At 40.3% G+C, this 18,983-nt stretch overlaps 1 protein-coding gene across 1 annotated transcript; it reads right to left on the bottom strand.

Annotated features, from left to right (window-relative positions):
• Positions 1-2,702: 2,702 nt before the first annotated feature.
• Positions 2,703-8,782, bottom strand: Utp23 (UTP23 small subunit processome component). The gene is made up of 3 exons (XM_021661280.2): positions 8,509-8,782; positions 4,872-5,046; positions 2,703-3,304 (listed from the first exon to the last, which is right to left on the bottom strand). The coding sequence occupies exons 1-3, from the start codon at positions 8,694-8,696 to the stop codon at positions 2,924-2,926; spliced, it is 744 nt and encodes a 247-aa protein (XP_021516955.1). The 5' UTR covers positions 8,697-8,782; the 3' UTR covers positions 2,703-2,923.
• Between the last annotated feature and the right edge of the window lie 10,201 nt (positions 8,783-18,983).

Below are 18,983 nucleotides of genomic sequence, written 5' to 3' on the forward strand. Positions count from 1 at the left end.
AATAAAATTTAAAAAATGTTGTATTTAAGAATTGAGACTCTTACTCTGTTTTGTTGGGGGCGCCAGGGGCAGGAGATGAATTCTTTTCTCACAATGCTAGGTGAGCACTCCACCACCAAGTATCTTCCTAGGCCTGGTCTTGTTCATACAGTCTAGTAAACCACAAAGTCTTTTAAAGACTAAATTTGATACCTAAACTCTATGGTTTACACAAAGTACTTTTTTGAGAATTATTTTAAGATCTAACCTAAGCTGATAGACAATACTGATGTAAGACATCCTGGCCACAGCCATCTTTACCAGTTGTTTAGGAGAACAGGTAAGGGAAGCAAAAATGGCTCATGAATAACTTGGCTTAGACTGTTCAACCTTTCACTTCAAATGTTTGGTGGGTGCTGGCATAGTTAGTCATTTCTAACCCTCCTAGCAAAACGTTCCCATGTTCCTATAATGAAGTATTATTTGGGGGGCAAGTATTTTAAAACCATCTAACTTAACATTACATGTTAGGAACTCTGAGACAAAACTAAGACGTGTTGCAATTGGCCAGGACTTTTTTCTTGAAAATCAATTTAAATTTTTCTTAGACAATTTTACACAATCAAAATGGGCAGTGACTACTCTCACCTTCCGTCCTCCCACCATTCCTGCCGACAGCCTCCCCCTTCCCACACATCTCTCATTGGGGCCCGCTATGATTCACCAGAGCTGTCTGTGTGACTATGTCTTTGAAGCTATCCTTTGGAGCATGGTGGGTTCAGCAGTGGGTACATGACAAAAGTCATGATGCTCCACCCCACCCCACCCCACCCCAGGATCTACCAGTAACAAATGGTTCAGAAGTAAACAGTAGGGCCCCGTGAGACCCTCCCCAACCTTGAGGGTCAATAAGGCCCATCTCAGTTGGGCCTAATGCAGATTACAAGTTTTGAGTTAATGATTGCAGTGACTGTATCCAGTCTAGAAAATAGCATTTTGCAACCCCTCACCCCATCTTCTAGCCCTCTTCAGTATGTTTCTTGAGACTTGGATTGGGTGGTACAAAGTTTTCTTTAAGGCTGGGGTCACAACTGTCATAGTTACATCTTAGGGAGGCATGAGTCTCTATATTAACCATCATTCATTGCAGAACGAGGCTTCTGAAAATAAGGCTGGGCTTTCTGGTTATGGGTGTAAGTACCGCTATGTAAAAGGTTGTTTACTGCCATGTCATTATAAACAAGCCTCAATAATAACCTTCCCACATGGGCCTCCTGCCCAGGTCTGGGTGGTTAGCAGGATTACAGTACCTGGAACGGTCCCTCAAAACACTCCCCCATTTCTGTGGAGCAGGCTAGGGCTTTGGATAGTCTTGGATGGGTGTAACCAATCCTTCTTTCCCTCTGTTTACATTTAAACTAAACATTCTTAGGATAAATTAATATAATAAATGGCATATTTTAAAATATTATAGATTTTGAACTTCTCATTCTACCTACACGTGAAAAAAGTATTATTATAATTGTCAAATCACAGCTGTGTTTTACATAGATCCAGATATAAACATTCCTAATTCAACTGAATAATTTGAACACTTCATCAGGATACCAATTCTTAGAAAACTGTTTCAGAATTCTTGCCATTAAGGGATAGTATTCCTATCAGCTACTAAAAACAAAAATCATCATCTCATTGAACACACTGGGGCTGAAAAATAGGTTTTCCTCAGGACAATAAATAAACAAGATTTTTTTAAAAATGACTTTAAGGTAAGAATCATGTAGTTTGTAATAAAGTATTCCATGGGGAAAATGTGGCAGTACTGGTTGGTAACCGTACAGAAAATCCAAAAACTGGGTCATGAGGGCCTTTGCCATGTTACTGGGCAGTGTAGAAGACAGGTCCGATGCTGTGAGTTTCAGGAACAGCAAACAATGGAACAAATTTAACCATGCTGTGTGTCACTCTGTTTACCATGAGTAATGCTGAAAACGAGTCTGTGACACATAAATACCCCAACATTTATACATTAGAAAATGGAAGGCAGATAGCTGCTATTTCCAGTCTACTGAGGGCAGAAGGTAGCACTACAGTGTACAATCGACAGAGAAATTCAGCAACTGAATGTGGAAGGTTTCTCAGTGTCCAAGAAGCTACTTTTATCTTATATTATCTGTACAAATAATGGGGAATTCTGGCCCCTTTCCCCTTATAACTGAATTTTGCAGATTACATTTGGTATTTTTGTGCAGGTGTGGTTAGACGAGAACTTGTGGGAGTCAGTTTCTTCTTTCCACCATGTGGTCTTAGGCTCAGAGTCGGTCATCAAAGTAGGCAGCAAGCATCTTTACCCTCTGAGCCATCTCACGGACAACAGGGCTGACATAAATGTGGGAGATGACTCAGTCTGTCACATACCTGCCACACTAGTACAAGGAACTGAGTTCAGAACCCATGACTCATACAAAAAGGCATGTTCATCAGTCCAGGCTGCCAATCCCAGCACAAGAGAGGAGCCAGGAGGATCTCTGGGCTTAATGGCCGCCAGTTATCACTTGACTGGCAAGTTACTGGTTCAGTGAAAGACTCTGACGCAAAAATAAATGTAGAGAGTGACAGAGGATACCTCATGCTGACCTCTGGCCTCTTCATTAACACACACACTAATGCATCCACCACACATATACATAACCACTTGGGAAGTGAGAATGGAGAAACCACTCTTGGGAGAAACCAGATACAATAATTTTATAATAAAAAGTATCCCCTAAAGCAAGCAACTGAAGATGAACACTGACAAAGAAACCCAGCCACTCTTTAATTTAGGGCAAAAGTGTTTGTGCCAATATTAATTTACAAAAATAAGTTTAGTCCTTTGCTATAAACACTTTCACAGTTTTAAAGGGAAATGAGTCTCACACTGTCTTCCAGTGTCCACAGCACATCATCCTTCTACACCCTGCTGCTCAGAAGGTACTTTCTGCGTGGATCTGTTCCGAATCCTTTTCCTTTTCCTTTTCTTTTCCAAAGCAGGCGACTTTGTGTCCTGCGGTTTCTTCTTTTTCTTCAAGCAGCTGAGAGGATTGGGGCCACCCTTCTTCTTTTTCCTCCTCCTCCTCGGTTCAGGGTTCTTCACTAAGCCTTGCTCCTCCTTGAGTTGCTTTATACTTTGTTTCTCATGCACGGAGACCAGCTGGCCTGACTCCACTGCCTTCACAAAGGCCACTGTTTTGGGAGAAGGCTTATCCAAGACTATAGTGTTCTGAATAATGAACATGAGGGGAATTCCAGGACTTCTCTTGACTTTCACAGATAAGTTCTGATCCTTTTAAAAAGAAAATGGATTTAGTTTTTCAACCAAGTTTAGGTACCTAAAATTAAATTTCTAAGAGATTACAAAGTAAGCTGAAGCTACGTGAGTAATAGCAGTCTGGGCTAGGAGCGATAAATTATCAACTAATGAAAACTAAAAGCATTAGGAAGTTATTCTCTCAAAACATCAATGTGAGAAGAGGGTGAAGTGTAGTAATGAGCTAACTCAGAAATCATTCTGAAAGTATAGTTGAGCAAATCTGCATGTGTTTTAGTATCAACCTTGACAGTCTCTCCTTTTGCCTCCCAGTCTTTAAATGACTTCAACATTCCATGCTATTGCTAGTCTTTTAAGGTTTATTTATTTTTGTTGAGGTACACCAACACTGAGACATGTCCAGACATGTCTAGGCCTCACTGCCTAGCATAATGGCAGAAATTTTGTTTTAAGTCTCCATTTTGATCATAAGATGAAATTAAGTTCAAGTTCTCGAGCTCTGCCTGCCTGAAAACTAGAATAGCCTTTTATTTACATATAGCTCAATACTTTTTCAATGTTCTGCTTGAATTAATGATATCTGGTCTACTTAAACAAAACCACAATACCCTATGTTCCTTTCTCCCAGAACAGTGGGGAGCAAGAAGGTCCCCACACTGCTCCCATACCCTATATCCTAGACAATCAGTTTAAAATGCTTTGTTTAGCTCGTCAAAATGATGTATTGCTGCCTTCCCTGTGCTTCCTACACATGGTAATCTGGTTGTTATCTGGTTACGGTTTTTCATACAAAAAAGCCTGCCTTAGAAACAGACTGGCATCACAGCGTGACACCAAGTCCACTCTGCCTCTGACTGGTCAGTTTTTGTTCAGTATTCAATAAACTTTCATCATTCTGAATGGTGAGTGTGGGCTATTCTCCAACTCCAACAATTATGTGTATAGATGCTTGCCTGTGTATACATGTGTGTATGACATGTATGCCCTTAAAGGCAAAAATTGGATGTTGGATTCCTTGAAACTGTAGTTACAAATGGTTGTGAGCAGCTTGTAGGAAATATAACCCCAGTCCTCTAAAAGAGCAGCCAGTGCTCTTAACTACTGGGCCCTCTCTCCAGCCCATTGATGCCAGTCTTAAAAGATATGCACCATGACTTTCTGAGAAACAGTATGAATTCAGGAACATGAAAAAACAGTTCCAAATACAGAAGGCAGACACTTTGCCCTACTCTTCCCTCCTTGAAGAATCCTGAAGCAATCAACACACTTCTGCAGCAACTCATCCCCTAAAAGGAAATGACTGGAAGAAAATGTTCCGTGGGTGGACTTAAGGTTTTCTCCTCATATGATCAAGTAACTGTCTACGCTGACTCCATTTAAAACGTGCATTTTTAAAAGTCCAAACAATGAAACGTGGACTATAGCTAAGTGACAGAATCCTTGTCTAACACACAATAAGTAAATGAATAAAATTCCAAACACTAAATTCTCTCTCCTGATTATTTTTTGATTATAAACAGCTCTACATGAAGTATTTATAAAAGTGGTTACAACTGCCTTACAGTTTTAAAAGTAACATTACCTGTGTTGCCACAAAATAATGGTGAGGATTCCCCTCATCCACCATGGACAGGAGACATTCTGATCCACTCACTGCACCTTTGAAATGAGGGCAATTTCGAACCTGGAATTTCTGTGCAATCAGTTTTGCTCCATATAATTCCTTTCCCAGTGTTTCTAACTCCTTTAACACACACCTGAAGGGAAAAAAGTCATTAGAAGCCCAGAATCACAACTGACACATTCCTTTTGTTTATACAAAAAAAGCATAAACACAATACTCACATTCTTAAAATAAAAAACTACAGCATTAAGAATTTGAATTTATAATATGGTTGCCATTTTCTTCTTAAATGAAGACTTAAAAAATATACACTCTAAGCAGAAAGAATACCAATATCAGGATATAATGAGCACTTGTGTGTACAGCAAGTATGCAAACTGGTCTTCACATATATTATTGCTTAACCTCAACTGACTCCTGAAGCTGGGTGATAAATTTAATTAATTTCTAACTTATCCTCAAATCGGGCTGGAGAGATGGCTCAGAGGTTAAGAACACTCGCTATTCTTCCAAAGGTCCTGAGTTTAATTCCCAGCCACATGGTGGCTCATAACCATCTATAGTAAGATCTGGTATACAGGCAGAATGTTGCATAAATAATAAACAAATCTTAAAAAACAAACAAACGTATCCTCAAATCTGTACCTCTTTTAGAGGTGCAAGATACAATGAGCCTTCCAGATGGTATAGGGGACTCCAGATTGCTATTAAAACAAACAAACAAACAAACAAACAAACACAACTTCAGAAAATACTAACAGAATCAAAAGCAACTTGTATTTTGTTTGAATCCTGATTTTTTTTTTTTTAAATGTTCTTCATAATTGTAGGAGCCAGAAGGGTCAAGGACACCAGGAGAAGACAGTCCACTGAATCGACTAAGCAGGGTTCATAGGAGCTCAGGGACAGAAACATATGTCTTGGAGCCTGCCTGAGTCTTGAGCTAGGTCCTCTGCATATATGTTATGGCTGTGTAGTTTGGTGTGTTGGTGGAACTCCTTAGTTGGAGTGAGGCTGTCTTTTAACTCTTTCACCTGCTCTTGGAATCATTCTTCTCCTACTGGGTGACCTCATGTAGCCTTAATGAGGGGTTTGTCCCTAGGCTTAATGCCATCTTGTTTGCCATGTTCAGTTGACATCTCTAGGAGGGCTGCTCTTTTCTGAAGGGAAACAGAGGAAGAATGGGTATTAGGTGTTGAGGGGTCCTGGAAAGAGTGGAGGAGGGAAAACTGCAATTGGGATATATTTTATGAGAGAAGAATTTTTAAAAGGTTACTCATAATAAACAGCAAAAAGTTAAGAGATGCTCTAACTCGAGCTTAATGAGGTAGAGAAGAGATGGAAGTCAACAAGAATGAGCACTCTAGTACCTGCAATTGCTGGGTATCAACTGCATCATTCTAATTTTGTGTTGATGAAAAATTTCCAAAGTAGCTGGGTGGTGGTGATCCACACCTTTAATTTCTGCACCTGGGTGGCAGAGGGAGGTGGAATCTCTGAGTTTGAGGGCAACCTGGTCTACAGAGCATGTTCCAGGACAGCCAGGGCTTCACAGTTAAACCCTGTCTCAAAAAGAAGAGAGAAGAAAAGATTTGCACCCATTGGGCAGTAGTGGTGCACGCCTGCAATCCCAGCACTTGGGAGGCAGAGGCAGGCAGATCTCCGTGAGTTCGAGGCCAGCCTGGTCTACAGAGCGAGTTCCAGGACAGCCAAAGATACACAAAGAAACCTTGTCTTGAAGAAGAAGAAAAAGAAGAAAAAAAAATTTCCAAAGTTAAGTTTTTCCTCCTCTCCTCCTGGTCTTCCTCCTCCCATCCCAAAGATAGGTCCTTGCTATATATATAATCCAGTCTGACTTCAATCTCATGGTAATCCTCCCTGACTTAGCCTCCCAAAGTGTTTATAGTATACATGCAACCTGCGTTGAGAGTCTCAGAAGTTAAAGTCCTTAGGAAAAAATGCTAGAGGACATGTATAAATATATTACTTGTCAACCGTTTTGCATCATAGCAGTGTATTAATATTACTATGGTCCATGGAATAAACAAATTACTTATGCTCAGAAGCAACCAATTCCAGGGGAGAGGCTGTCAAAGGTTATAGAGGGATCCCAAGGCTAAAAGGATAAAAAAATTGAGAGTATTAGACCCGTTAAGCATTTAAAAGTTTGTATGTATTGGGCTGAATGGTGGTAGCACACACCTATAATCTCAGCCTTCAGGAGGCAAAATAGGGTGTTAGATGACCTGGACCTGGAGTTACAAGCAGTTGTGAGATCCCTAATACAGATGCTGGAAGCCCTCGTAGGTCCTCTGGAAGGGCAGAAAGCATACTTAACCACTGAGCAATCTTCCCAGCCTGTGATTACAATTTTGAGGTTATCTGCAACTCAGAAAGAACATTCCTTGAGAAATTCTAGATATGAAAGGCTGTTCACTGCAAGGCAGAACATTAACACAGCACAGCTTGGTTTGTACAAATGTATACAGAACACTCTGACTTTCTGAGCTGTAGTACTATAACTCATCTTAATTTATTTGCTTAAGTAAATACTGTAAAATCTACTAAAACTTTTAGTTGTTCATGGTCTAGCTTCAGTTCACCTTTTCCTTACTTTCCTGTCCCACAATATTAGACACAAACTCTTCTTCAGGCATTGATCAATTCTATGTGTTCCAAAGTTCTCTCAAACAGTTAACACCACTCTCTCTACCATTCAAACAGACTTATCCCCTCAGGTGTGAACACATCTCGGGACTCAAACATCGACTCCATGAAGCATTTTAAATTTTGTCCAGCCTCCTGCTCGCACTGTTCTACCTCAGATGTGTTTACATGAAGCGAGGAGGTACGGATGTGGAATGAAAACAGACATCAGATGTTGACCTTACAGACTTCAACCTGCCTATAAGGCATCCTCAGTGTCTGGAGCAACGCTTGGCACACGCTTGGTACTTATAAATGGCCTTGGGCTAAGTTTTCAATCTCCAGTCTTGACTTCTTCTCCTAGGAACTGAAGATACCTCTTTGGCAGTTGGAAGGCTTGAAAACATTTGGGTAACAACCGCTGGAGAGATGGCTCATCGGTTAAGAGCGCTAGCTACTCCAGAGGACCAGGGTTCAATTCCCAGCACTCACATGGCAGCCTGTAGCTAGCTGTGTAACTCCTGTTCTAGGTGATGCTACACCCTCACCCAGACGTACATGCAGTCAATGTCAACAGCAATGTACATAAAACAAAAATAAATTTTAAAAAAGCCAACATCATTGAAAGGGGAGTGGCATTTTGAACGCTGAAAATGTCTTATGTACACTATACCTCATCTGACCGTACATCAACTTTGAAGAAGTTATGCAACTAAGCTTTTCGGTTTGTTTTTGCCTGAAATCACAGCTGGTTTTGACTGGGACCAGGAGTCAAAGCCAAGCCCACCTTCTACAGAACACCTGTTCTGATTTCCGCAGCGATAACAAGGAATATTCGCAGGGCACAGCACCATCCGCCTGACTTAGCAGTTTCTACACGGAAACAGACTTGTCTGTTTGCACCTCGAGAGTTCTGGGCCACACCCGCGACCCCGCCCCGCAGGCCCACCTCGTGGTGCACAGCTGGGTCTCCCCCATAAGGTAGCGGGGCAGCTGGTCCCGCAGCTGGATGCGACCCCGCAGCGCCGCCTGGCAGAAAGTGCCGTCCAGAAGGATCTGGTAGGGCTCGCGGACCCCAAAGTTGTTGCGGAAGAAGGCAAGATGCTTCTTAGCGTGTTTCTGCCTGGTGATCTTCATGCCTGCTTAAGCTACCGACCCACGGGGGCCAGCCTCTCTTCCGCACTCCTAGCAGCGAGGCTCCCCCGGAAGCCAAGCGCCTTGGCCCGGAAGTACATGGCCTTGTGCCGAAGGCCCGCCTCTCTGGTTTACGTCCTTCTCGGAGGAGCGCTCACTCCGGCCTCCAGAGGCAAGCTTTAGGGGGCGGAGCGTCCGCCTGAGCAGAGACGCCTCTGAGTATGCAAATTCACGCAGGTTGGCACTTGCGCAGTCGTGAGCTGGAGTAAAAGTGTTCTTTAGGTAGCTTGCTGCCTGGCAAGTAGCAAGTCTCTAAAAGACTAGTAATATGAAAATAGCCAATGATGATACCATTGACCTAGGCAGTCAGTAATTTGCCGTTTACCATGTATCATTCCCAAGAATGTTTTTAATTTCCAAGTGAGGAAAATGAGCCAATGTTGGACAGCCATAACTTGGGAGGTTTTGCTGGCTGCTAGTCTTTAAGGAAGCAAAGCACTTTTGCTCAAGGCGCAAGGTTCTTCAGTGTCTTTTTTTTTTTTTTCTTCAGTGTCTTGAACTCATATTGACTGCCTGATGTTCACAGGTATTTTACCACACCTTAAGAATTGACCCTATGATATAAAAGAAAAAGGGGGGGGAAGGTTTGTTAATCAACACACAGGCAGTCTCTACCCCATTAACCCAACCTGGAGAACCCAGTTGAAAGAGCCAAATTTGCTGGTTGTGGTAGTGCACTTGCCTCCAGGAGGCAGAGGTAGGCTTATCTTTGTGAGTTTGAGGGCAGCCTAGTCTGCTTAATGAGTTCCAGGACAGCCAGAGCTACACAGTGAGATCCTGTCTCCGGAAACAAGAAAACAAAGCTGTAGAGCAATTTTAATTCAGAACATGGCTGCTCTGGCAAGAGATCACACCTAAAAACCTTCTAGGGCTGTGTAATCCAGCTGGAATGCAGAGATGCTGAGTGGTGTTGGCATACACCTTTAATCCAGGAGATAGAGGCAAGCAGATCTCTGAGTTCAAGGCCAGCCTGGTATAGAACAAGTTTCAGGTAAAGAAAAGCTTAAGTCCAGGAGTGGTGGTACACACTTTTAATCCTAAACAATCAAGGTAAAGTCAGTTTGTAGAAGGAAACACCCATGTTTGAAAGTGATGTCTAATTGAGTGGAGGAAAAAGTGATAAAACAGAGAAAGATTTGACAGAATAGAATATGCCAAACTCTCAAGAGGAGAGAGTAGAAATGCAATCTACTTAGGGGAGCAGCACAGAGAATGAAAGGAAGGAGGCAGTTTTACTGAGAGAGTTTTACAGAGGGAGGTTGAAGAAAAAACAAGCTAGACACATGTGAAGACAAAACAAGCCAGATAATGAGAAGGAGCCAGATGAGAACAGATTTTTAGAGTTAGTTTGAGGGCAAGCAGAGCAATTCAGAGGCCAAAAGAAAAACCAGATTGAATAAGTCAGCTGGGAGAAAAGTTTGAGTCAGAACATTTGAGTTTAACTAGCCAGCCATAGTTCAGAAAAAGCTAGAAAGGGTGAACTAATTTGCCAGTAAGTCTCAGAGGCTAAAAACATTCTAGGCCTAGATTAGATTGTACAGAGGCTACAAGCTTCCAGGACTAGGCCTACATTAGCAGAAATAGGCAGTAAACTTACATCAGGCAAATAAAAGGTACTTTTACACAAAAACAAACAGTGAAATTAATGGTAAGAAAACATTTGCTTAGGAGAGATGGCTCAATGGTTAAGGTCACTGTCTATTCTTCCTAGAGATCCTGAGTTCAATTCCCAACAATCACATGGTGGCTTACAACCATCTATACTGAGATCTGATGCCCACTAATGGCATGCAGGTGTACATGGAGATAGAGCATTCGTAAACATAAAATAAATAAATACTTTTTAAAAATTTGCTTAATGTGGCCAAATAGAGAACAGGGCCAAAAACTTCCAATGACCAGCCACTACTGCAGTCAAATCTCTGAGGTCCTAAAGTGAAATTAATGTATACATAGGTAGCCAGAGATATGAATATCTAACCCAGTGGTTCTCAACCTTCCTAATACTATGACTTTTTAATATAGTTCCTTGTGTTGTGGTGAGCCACAAGCATAAGATTACTTTCACTGCAACTTCATAACTTTATTATTGCTACTGTTGTGAATCGTGGTGTAAAATAGCTATTTTTCAGCCAGGCAGTGGTGGTGCACATCTATAATCCTAATACTTGGGAGGCAGAGGCAGGCAGATCTCTGTGAGTTCAAGGCCAGCCTGGTCTACTGCATAAGCTCCAGGACAGCCAAGGCTACAACGAGAAACTCAGTCTGGAAAAACTCAACAAAACAAAACAAACAAAAAACTGTTTTTTGATGGTCTTAAGGGACAACAGTTGACCCCAAAGGGGTTGTGACCCACAGGTTGAGAAACACTGAATTTTAACCAATCCTTATTAATGTGTGGTGCAGCCCACCGTTGACCCATCTTTTTCTGTGCATCGGTCTTGTCCTGCAAATTGTTCTAACAAGGTGTTAGAACTATGAACTCTCTTTCCCAGCAGACAAATTGAGTTCCCCCTTGATGCCAGGCTCTGAGCCTTTTTCTTCTCCCAGCAAGAAATTCCCATTTCTTGGGGTCAGTTGTTTTAATTGAGAGACACAAAAGAATACTTTTATTTCTGACAGGCCAGTTACAGAGCCGTTATTTGTAAATCCTCATCCTAAAGCCAAGCCGAAATGACTCTGTTTTAGAATTCCCAAGAGTTCCATTATCCGCAAGTCTGTGAGTTGAAGGCCTGATCCTACCACTGACCTGAATTGTTTGAGCTCAGTGACTCTCCAAGGAAGCTGTGCCCAGCTTCTTTTTCAAACCAATTTGAAGGTTGATTCAATTTTATAGGCATTTTTGTCCATAGTTTCTAACATCAGAAAAACACATACTAGGTTAAAAATAGGAACCCACATACCTAATTTAAATAATTTAGATGTTACTTAGTCAATTTGGTTAAATGGAGACAATGAACAAGAGGTTTTGAAATTTGATTAACCTTGAAGGTTATCCATTTTAAGGTAAAATGATCAAAGAATGGAGAGTATGGATTTTACATTTTTGTCTCTGCCTGGAATCTGTCCCAGATCTAGTTTTGGCAAAAGATTGAAAGAACCATTTTTTAAATGACTTATAATGTGATTGAAACGTATTGCTTGCACTTGGCATTTTATTTCAATTTATAGGTTTATGGAATTGAACTAAGGTATTCTGTAAAATTAGCCCCAACCTGAATCCCAGCACTACCCTGAGATGGCTGCTTTCATTTAACTGCAAATAAAATTAGGAATTTGAGATCATGAGAAGCTGTAGTGGGGCTGGATTCGTAGTCTTTTAAGCATAATTGCTTACTATTTTCTACTTTAATCCTTCCATTACCCCTGTATGCACACTCCTTGTCCTGAATGACCCTCATCACCTAGAAATATCATCCCAACCTTGTAAGACAATTAAAAGCTTTTTTTTTTTTTAAAAAAAAAAAAAGGCTCACATCTTTCCACCCAGATCTAACTTCTAGCACTTTTTAGTTGTAAAACAATGTGGGACACAACTAAGAATTTGAACCATATTCTATTATTTTTTTTTTTCTTTAGCTTACTGAACTACAGCATAAGCTTTTTCCAGGTCTATGTTTGACTGCCAATTTGCACATGTATTCTTCTTTTTAAAAGTATAAAAGAACCTTATAGCAGTGATTATGAGGTTTGAAATCATTTTCTTTTGATGTTTTTTTAAACATGATCTCCAGATATGCAGTGAGAGCCTTAGCGTGCTGGCTTAGGCACGTTATGAATATTGCTGCTTCAGAACAAGTTTTTCTGGAGAGATTCTACAGCAGCTTTGCCATCTTAGACTTTCTCAGTTGGGGCCTGAAATGTGGATAGTAGTGACCTCCAGATGGACTGCGTCTCCTCTGATTGATACAAGCCTGTGATAAATCTTAACTCATACATCATCACAGTAGGAAGTAGGTGTCAACAATAAAACAGAGCGGCTAATACTGCAATCAAACTTATGTGTTGTTCTCTTGTCTACGTCTGTGTGTAAGATCTGGTTTTTTGCTTCAACTTCCACCCACCTACAAGGTTTGGTAACTAAAGGTTTGGTAATATGTACAGTATTCAGACAGAAAGGCACATGAATTATGAAAACTTCTCCAAGTCATTGCCACGCTTGTTAGCGTTTCTGGCTGACTGTTTGCGGAAAAACACTACTGTTTAACCAACATGGTATTTTCATTAAGTGATCTACCAAAATCATTTTTGTTCACATGCCAAATGACCTAGTATTAATGGCAAGTCAATATTTTGTCACAGCCAAAGCAGAAGCTAAACATTGCCATTATTCAATAAACTATTAGGATATAAGTTTAATTTTTTAAAAAAATAATTAATCCTTTTGAAAAAAAATTCTGTGATATCATTTTTAAAGTACAGTAGTCTTTACCTTAACATTGCTATCCATTATCTCTGACTTGGGTTGGTGTACTGGGTACTTTCTATGCCAGACATTTATATTCAGCTGAGGTGGGTGGAAAATTAGTTTATTTTTCTTTACTTTAAAAATGCTCTTAATATTCATTATTGTGTCTGGATCAAATATAATTTATAATGTGACATTATTGTACATGGTCTTGGAGGTTTTTCTTCATGAAAGATTGATGAAACCAAGATGACATGAGAATGATTTATTCTTGGAAGGTTGTGACTAATAGGACTATTTCATGAAAGATTCATTGTCTAAATGAAGTTAAATAGGTAAACATTAGGTTCAGTTCATAAAGATTATTTTGTTTCACTCATGAATGTTGGTATAATTTTATTTAATTTCATGGACATCAGGGGATGCATGTAATATATCTATTGTGATATTATCTCCCTGGTATTCATGGTTAAATATTTATAAACATTTGTTAACATGGCATTAACTCAAAAAGAATATTACTTTCTTCCTAAATTATGCATAACATTCTCTCTAAATAAACAATTTAGCTAAATAAATTGTATTTTAGAACAAGTTAGGTAAATTGCTATATAGTGAGGTCCTATTAAGCTCTTCACTGTATAGGAAGATAGAAGCATGCAGATGTATTTCCTTCTGTAGGAGAGAATCCATGAGGACTGGACTGACCCGCTGAAGGTGACTTAAGGTTAAGCATAGAAGAGCCTGGTGCGGTAGCGCACACCTGTGATCCCAGCATTCAAGGAGGCAAAGGCAGGCAGATCTCTGCGAGTTTGAGGCCAGCCTAGTTTGCAAAGTGAGTCCAGGACAGCCAAGTATACACAGAGAAACCCTGTCTTGAGGGAAAAAAAAAAAAAGATTAAATGTAGAGGTGATAAATTTTTTTAAGTATTTTAAATTTCAAAATACAAAATTACTCATGTCAGTTATAACAAGTAGAATAAGAAATATAGGACGTTACCTCCTGTTGTATAGCAACAGCAATACTTTATCTGGGGAGACACAACACACATCTATTCACCCCAGATACAGAACCCAGGACGTATCACCAAAGTCCAGCTTGATGGTGAGTTTTATTGCAGTTACAAGAATATGGATGAGGGGTTACTCATGGGAGCAGAAATTACTCAAAGACAACTGTATCACCAAAGCCCAACCCAATATGGTGACAGTCTACAACAACTGGGAACACATGGCATAGCCTGTAGACAGCTCAACAGGTTTGAAAATGTCCTTTCCACGTGCCTCAGTTGGTCTTAATCTCTTCTGGACAGCTCTCTTCTGAGAGTTTCTTTACAGCTGGGCTCTGCGTACTCTGGCAAGGAGGAACCTAGTGAATCTGGTCAGTTTCATGGAGTCCTTGAATCTATCATCATCATCATCATCGTGAGTATTCAGTTGTTTCCTTCCTGCTTAAGGAGTTACCCTGCAGGACAGAATGTTTTAATCTAGGAGAATGTGGCACAACTTCTTTCCATCGTTCCTAGACAACACGCCAACAAACTGGTGTGAATTCATCGACACCTCCATGTTCATATACTCACATATCATTTGCATTCGTATTAATATACATCTGTAAAGCAGTCTTCACAGAAAACTGGAATCCCATTTTACCATTTTTAGAGATTTTCTTTTCTTTCCTTTCTTTTTAGAAACAGGGCCCCACTCAGTTACCATGATTGGCCTGAAACTTGCTATGTAGACCAGGCTGACCTTGACCTCACAGAGATCTGCATGCTTCTGCCTTCTGCATGCTGGCACTGAAGGTGTGTGCCACCACAGAGGGGTACATTTGCTTTCTTGCTTAACAGTCTTGTAGAAATGACCTTGATATAGAGGTGGTACACAGAGTTCTTGTTTATTATTTTTAATGATTGCATGCTATCTTCCACAAAATCAAGGATAATATAATAGATGTGGTATAGGCTGATTTTCCTCCTTGTGCCTCTTCTCTCTTTTATAGGTTTTTAAAATTATTTATTTTTTTGTGTGTAATGATGTTTTGCCTGCATGTCTGTCTGTGAGAGGGTGTCTATCCTGGAGTTACAGACAGTTGTGAACTGCCATGTAGGTGCTGGGAATTGAACCCTGGGCCCTCTGAAAGAGTAGTCAGTGCATTCCACCACTGAGCCACCTCTCCAACCCCTCTTTTTTATAGTTATAGAATTCTATTTTTACAGCAATGTGCCAGAAAAGAGAATTTATATCAGCCTATTGTGCCTTTAGGGATAGATTTAACTAAAGATACGTAAATATCAAGTATCTCAATAACTGTTGAGACGACTGATTAAAGAAATTGATGTGGCTTGGCAATGAACACCTGTGTTTTCCCCTCCTTTCTATGGGCTATAGATATGATGGATACCACTCCAGCATCCTAAATTAAGTCACGAGGTCACTGCCAAGATAGAAGCCATGAACTATGCTGGCAAAGCAAGAAGAGGAAGCTTATGTAGCTTGCAGTAACAGTACTAACTTCTAAATCTAGACTTTCTGGGTTTAGTTATCAAACCACAGGTCTGACGACTATACAATTAGACCACAAAGTTTACTTGAACATCATACAAGATTACTGCCCACTTTGACCAAAATGAATGACATTCAGTCTTCCACTGTGGTATGGATAGTATTCACCATTGCAATTTCACGACAGCACCTTTAATTTTTCATTATCACGGTGTGTGTGCTGGGGTGGGGCAAAGTACTAAGTGGAGTGAATGGTTCAGAAGTAGCACCCATTTTGAATATTGTCTGTTAAAAACGAAGCAGCTGCTTTAGGAGTTTTGCCTTGATGAAAACACATTGTCATTTGAAATTCAATTACATCATAATAACACGGGTGGAGAAGTTCAGACTGTATGTGAGCCATCATTTTAAACTAGCAAAGCATGCTAAAGATTACTGAATCCTTGATAAATTACTCTAGGTAAGCAAATATTAGTGCTGTAACTTCAAGGAGCTTAAAGATTAAAAATTATATCAAATTACAGCTATAAAAGATTTTCTAACACCCCTATTTATTTATATAGAGCAAAATATTGAAGACAACGTTTTCACCCATGGTTATGTATGTATTTTTAAGCGGCAGGAAGACTTTGGGGTAGAAGCTTAACTCCTGGAGGAAAGAAAAATAAATGTGCTCTATTAATACAGTAGAATATTATTATAAAGCCTAGTAATTATAATTGAATTACACTAACATGAGGTATTAATTACACAATATACAAAATAATCTCACTCTTAGAATCTTTGCTATTTTCTCAATTCAAGCTCAATTTGTCTTAGTATTAGTCAGTAAGTCATAAATCAACATACTGGGATGGAAAGGTCAAAGGTCATTTTAAAAGTTATTATTTTAGCAAACTTACAGAAAATGGCCACATGCTGAGTCTCATGAAAGTGAATATTATTTCCTTTTTAATGGTTCTTACTTTACCCTCCTTATTATCCCTTCTATAGCATTGAAAAAAATCACTTACCTTTTCAAAGCATAATCTCCCACAGTGCTGCACATAGGACAAAAATGGAGTTAAACTGATGCCAAGAAGAGTGAAGTGCCCAGATATAGTTGGTCCTTGTGGAGCTCCTGTTCTTTCCAGATCTTACTAACTCCCCCTTCTTTCATATGATTCCCTGCACTCTGCCCAAGGTTTACTTATGAGTCTTAGCATCTGCTTTGATACACTGCTAGGCAGAGTCTTTCAGAGGCCCTCTGTGGTAGGCTCCTGTCCTGTTTCTTGTTTTCTCCTACTTTCAATGTCCATCCCATTTGTCTTTCTAAGTGAGGGTTGATCATCTTACCCCAGGTCCTTCTTGTTTAGCTTCTTTAGGTGTACAGATTTTAGTATGTTTATCCTATCTTATAGGTCTAGTATCCACTTATAAGTGAGTATATACCATGTGTGTCTTTCTGCTTCTGGGATACCTCACTCAATGATCTTTTCTAGATCCCACCATTTGTCTGCAAGTTTCATAATTTCCTTGTTTTTAATTGCTGAGTAGTATTCCATTGTGTAAATGTACCACAATTTTTATATCTGGGCACAGGGGTCTTTTCTAAGACTGATTCTCCAACCAAGGACCATGAATGGAAATAACCTAGAACCCCTGCTTGGATGGAGTCCATGGCAGCTCAGTATCCAAGTGGGTTTCCCTAGTAAGGGGAACAGAGACTGTCTCTGACATAAACTCAGTGGCTGGCTCTTTGACCTCCCCCACCTCCCACCCCCTAGGGAGGAGAAGCCTTGCTAGGTCACAGTGGAGGACATTGCAGCCAGTCCTGAAGAGACCTGATAAGCTAAGGTCAGATGGAAGGGGAGGAGGACCTCCCCTATCAGTGGACTTAGAGAGAGGCAGGGAGGAGATGAGAGAGGGAGGGTGGGATTGGGAGGAAATGAGGAAGGGGGCTACAGCTGGGATATGAAGTAAATAAACTGTAATTAATATAAAAAAAAAGAGTGAAATGAAAGACTTTTCCTGTGGTTGGCAGTGTGGTTAGAATAGAAAACATTCCCATAGGCTCAGGTGTTTGCATACTCGTCTCCAGCTGTGGGCACTGTTTTGGAAGGTTCTGGAAACTTTACATGGTAGAACTAAAGGAAACGAGTCACTGTTGGAGGACTTTGACTGTTTTTTTTAGTCTGGCCTCACTGTTTGTCAACACCCTGTTTTAGTGAGATGTAAGGAACTGAGCAATCCTAGATCATACGCCTACCATCATGGAACTGCCAGTCACCATGCCTTCTATTACAGATGGGCTATATTCTGTCGGACTATTGGCCAAAACCAAGTCTTTGCCTTTCAGTCGCCTTTTATTTTTAAAAGTCAGAAGTCACTTGGAGAGACATTTTATGCTCTTATATTTCTAAAGATATTTTAAGGAGCTGGGATTCTCTCTCTCTCTCTTTCTCTCTCTCTCTCACTCTTTCTTTCTCTTTCTTTCTCTCTCTGTATGTGTGTGTGTGTGTATGTGTGTGTGTTGTTTCTGGTTTTTTGTTTTGTTTTTAGAGACAGGGCCTCACTGTTTAGCCCTGGCTCACCTGTAACTTACTTTGTAGATAAGGCTAGCTTGACCGCACTGAGATCTGCCTGACTCTGCCTTTTCAGTGATTGGATTAAAGGCACCCAGCCCCTTTCTTCCTTTTAAATTGACTATTTGACATATTTTATAAAAGTGACTGAATTCTGGCCAACACAGTATTTTCTGACTTTGTTCTCTGTTTTTCATTCCTTCAACTTAACTCATGAATTATGATGGCCCTGTGTTGGTATAATGTTCTTGTGGCATGTATACAGTTTACCCTTGTTCATTCAAATGCTGATTTCTCTACCCTACTATCTGGTTTCAACCGAGACATTGCATTGGGTTGTTTATTCTAAGCATCATCTGTCTCAAATGTAAACATGCCTCCATTTGTTCTTTGTATTGTCAATAAAACAGCAAGCCAATGCCGAGCAATGGAGAGAATAGGGTGGGACATCCTCGTTTGGAGGGGAGAAGGAAGCAAGCAGGGGAGTTGGAGAGGAGCGATCGGCTGGAGAGGACTTGGAACCATGAGGAGAGATGAACCGGACTTAAGATATGACTAAAGCAAGTGTAATGTGTAAAATTTGAATGGTAGGATACTATGCAGGCTTGGAGGTTTAGGACGGACTAATCATTGCCCAGCATTGTGCTCTAGGTTAACTAAATGCATCCTAGTCTCTGAGTGGTGATTTGGGTATACAGCTGGTTTAGGAATAACTGCTGTTTAAACGATAAATAAAAAATAATATTGATAATC

The sequence above is a fragment of the Meriones unguiculatus genome, chromosome 8, assembly GCF_030254825.1.
Source record: "Meriones unguiculatus strain TT.TT164.6M chromosome 8, Bangor_MerUng_6.1, whole genome shotgun sequence".
NCBI lineage: Eukaryota > Metazoa > Chordata > Mammalia > Rodentia > Muridae > Meriones > Meriones unguiculatus.

What these genes read in the sequence shown, in the direction of transcription:
- Utp23 (XM_021661280.2), bottom strand. Translation starts at nt 8,696, where the DNA reads ATGAAGATCACCAGGCAGAAACACGCTAAGAAGCATCTTGCCTTCTTC. An exon ending in ACCCAGCTGTGCACCACGAG is followed by an intron (nt 5,047 to 8,508) that starts GTGGGCCTGCGG and finishes TTTTCCCTTCAG; the next exon opens with GTGTGTGTTAAAGGAGTTAG. An exon ending in ATTATTTTGTGGCAACACAG is followed by an intron (nt 3,305 to 4,871) that starts GTAATGTTACTT and finishes TCTTTTTAAAAG; the next exon opens with GATCAGAACTTATCTGTGAA.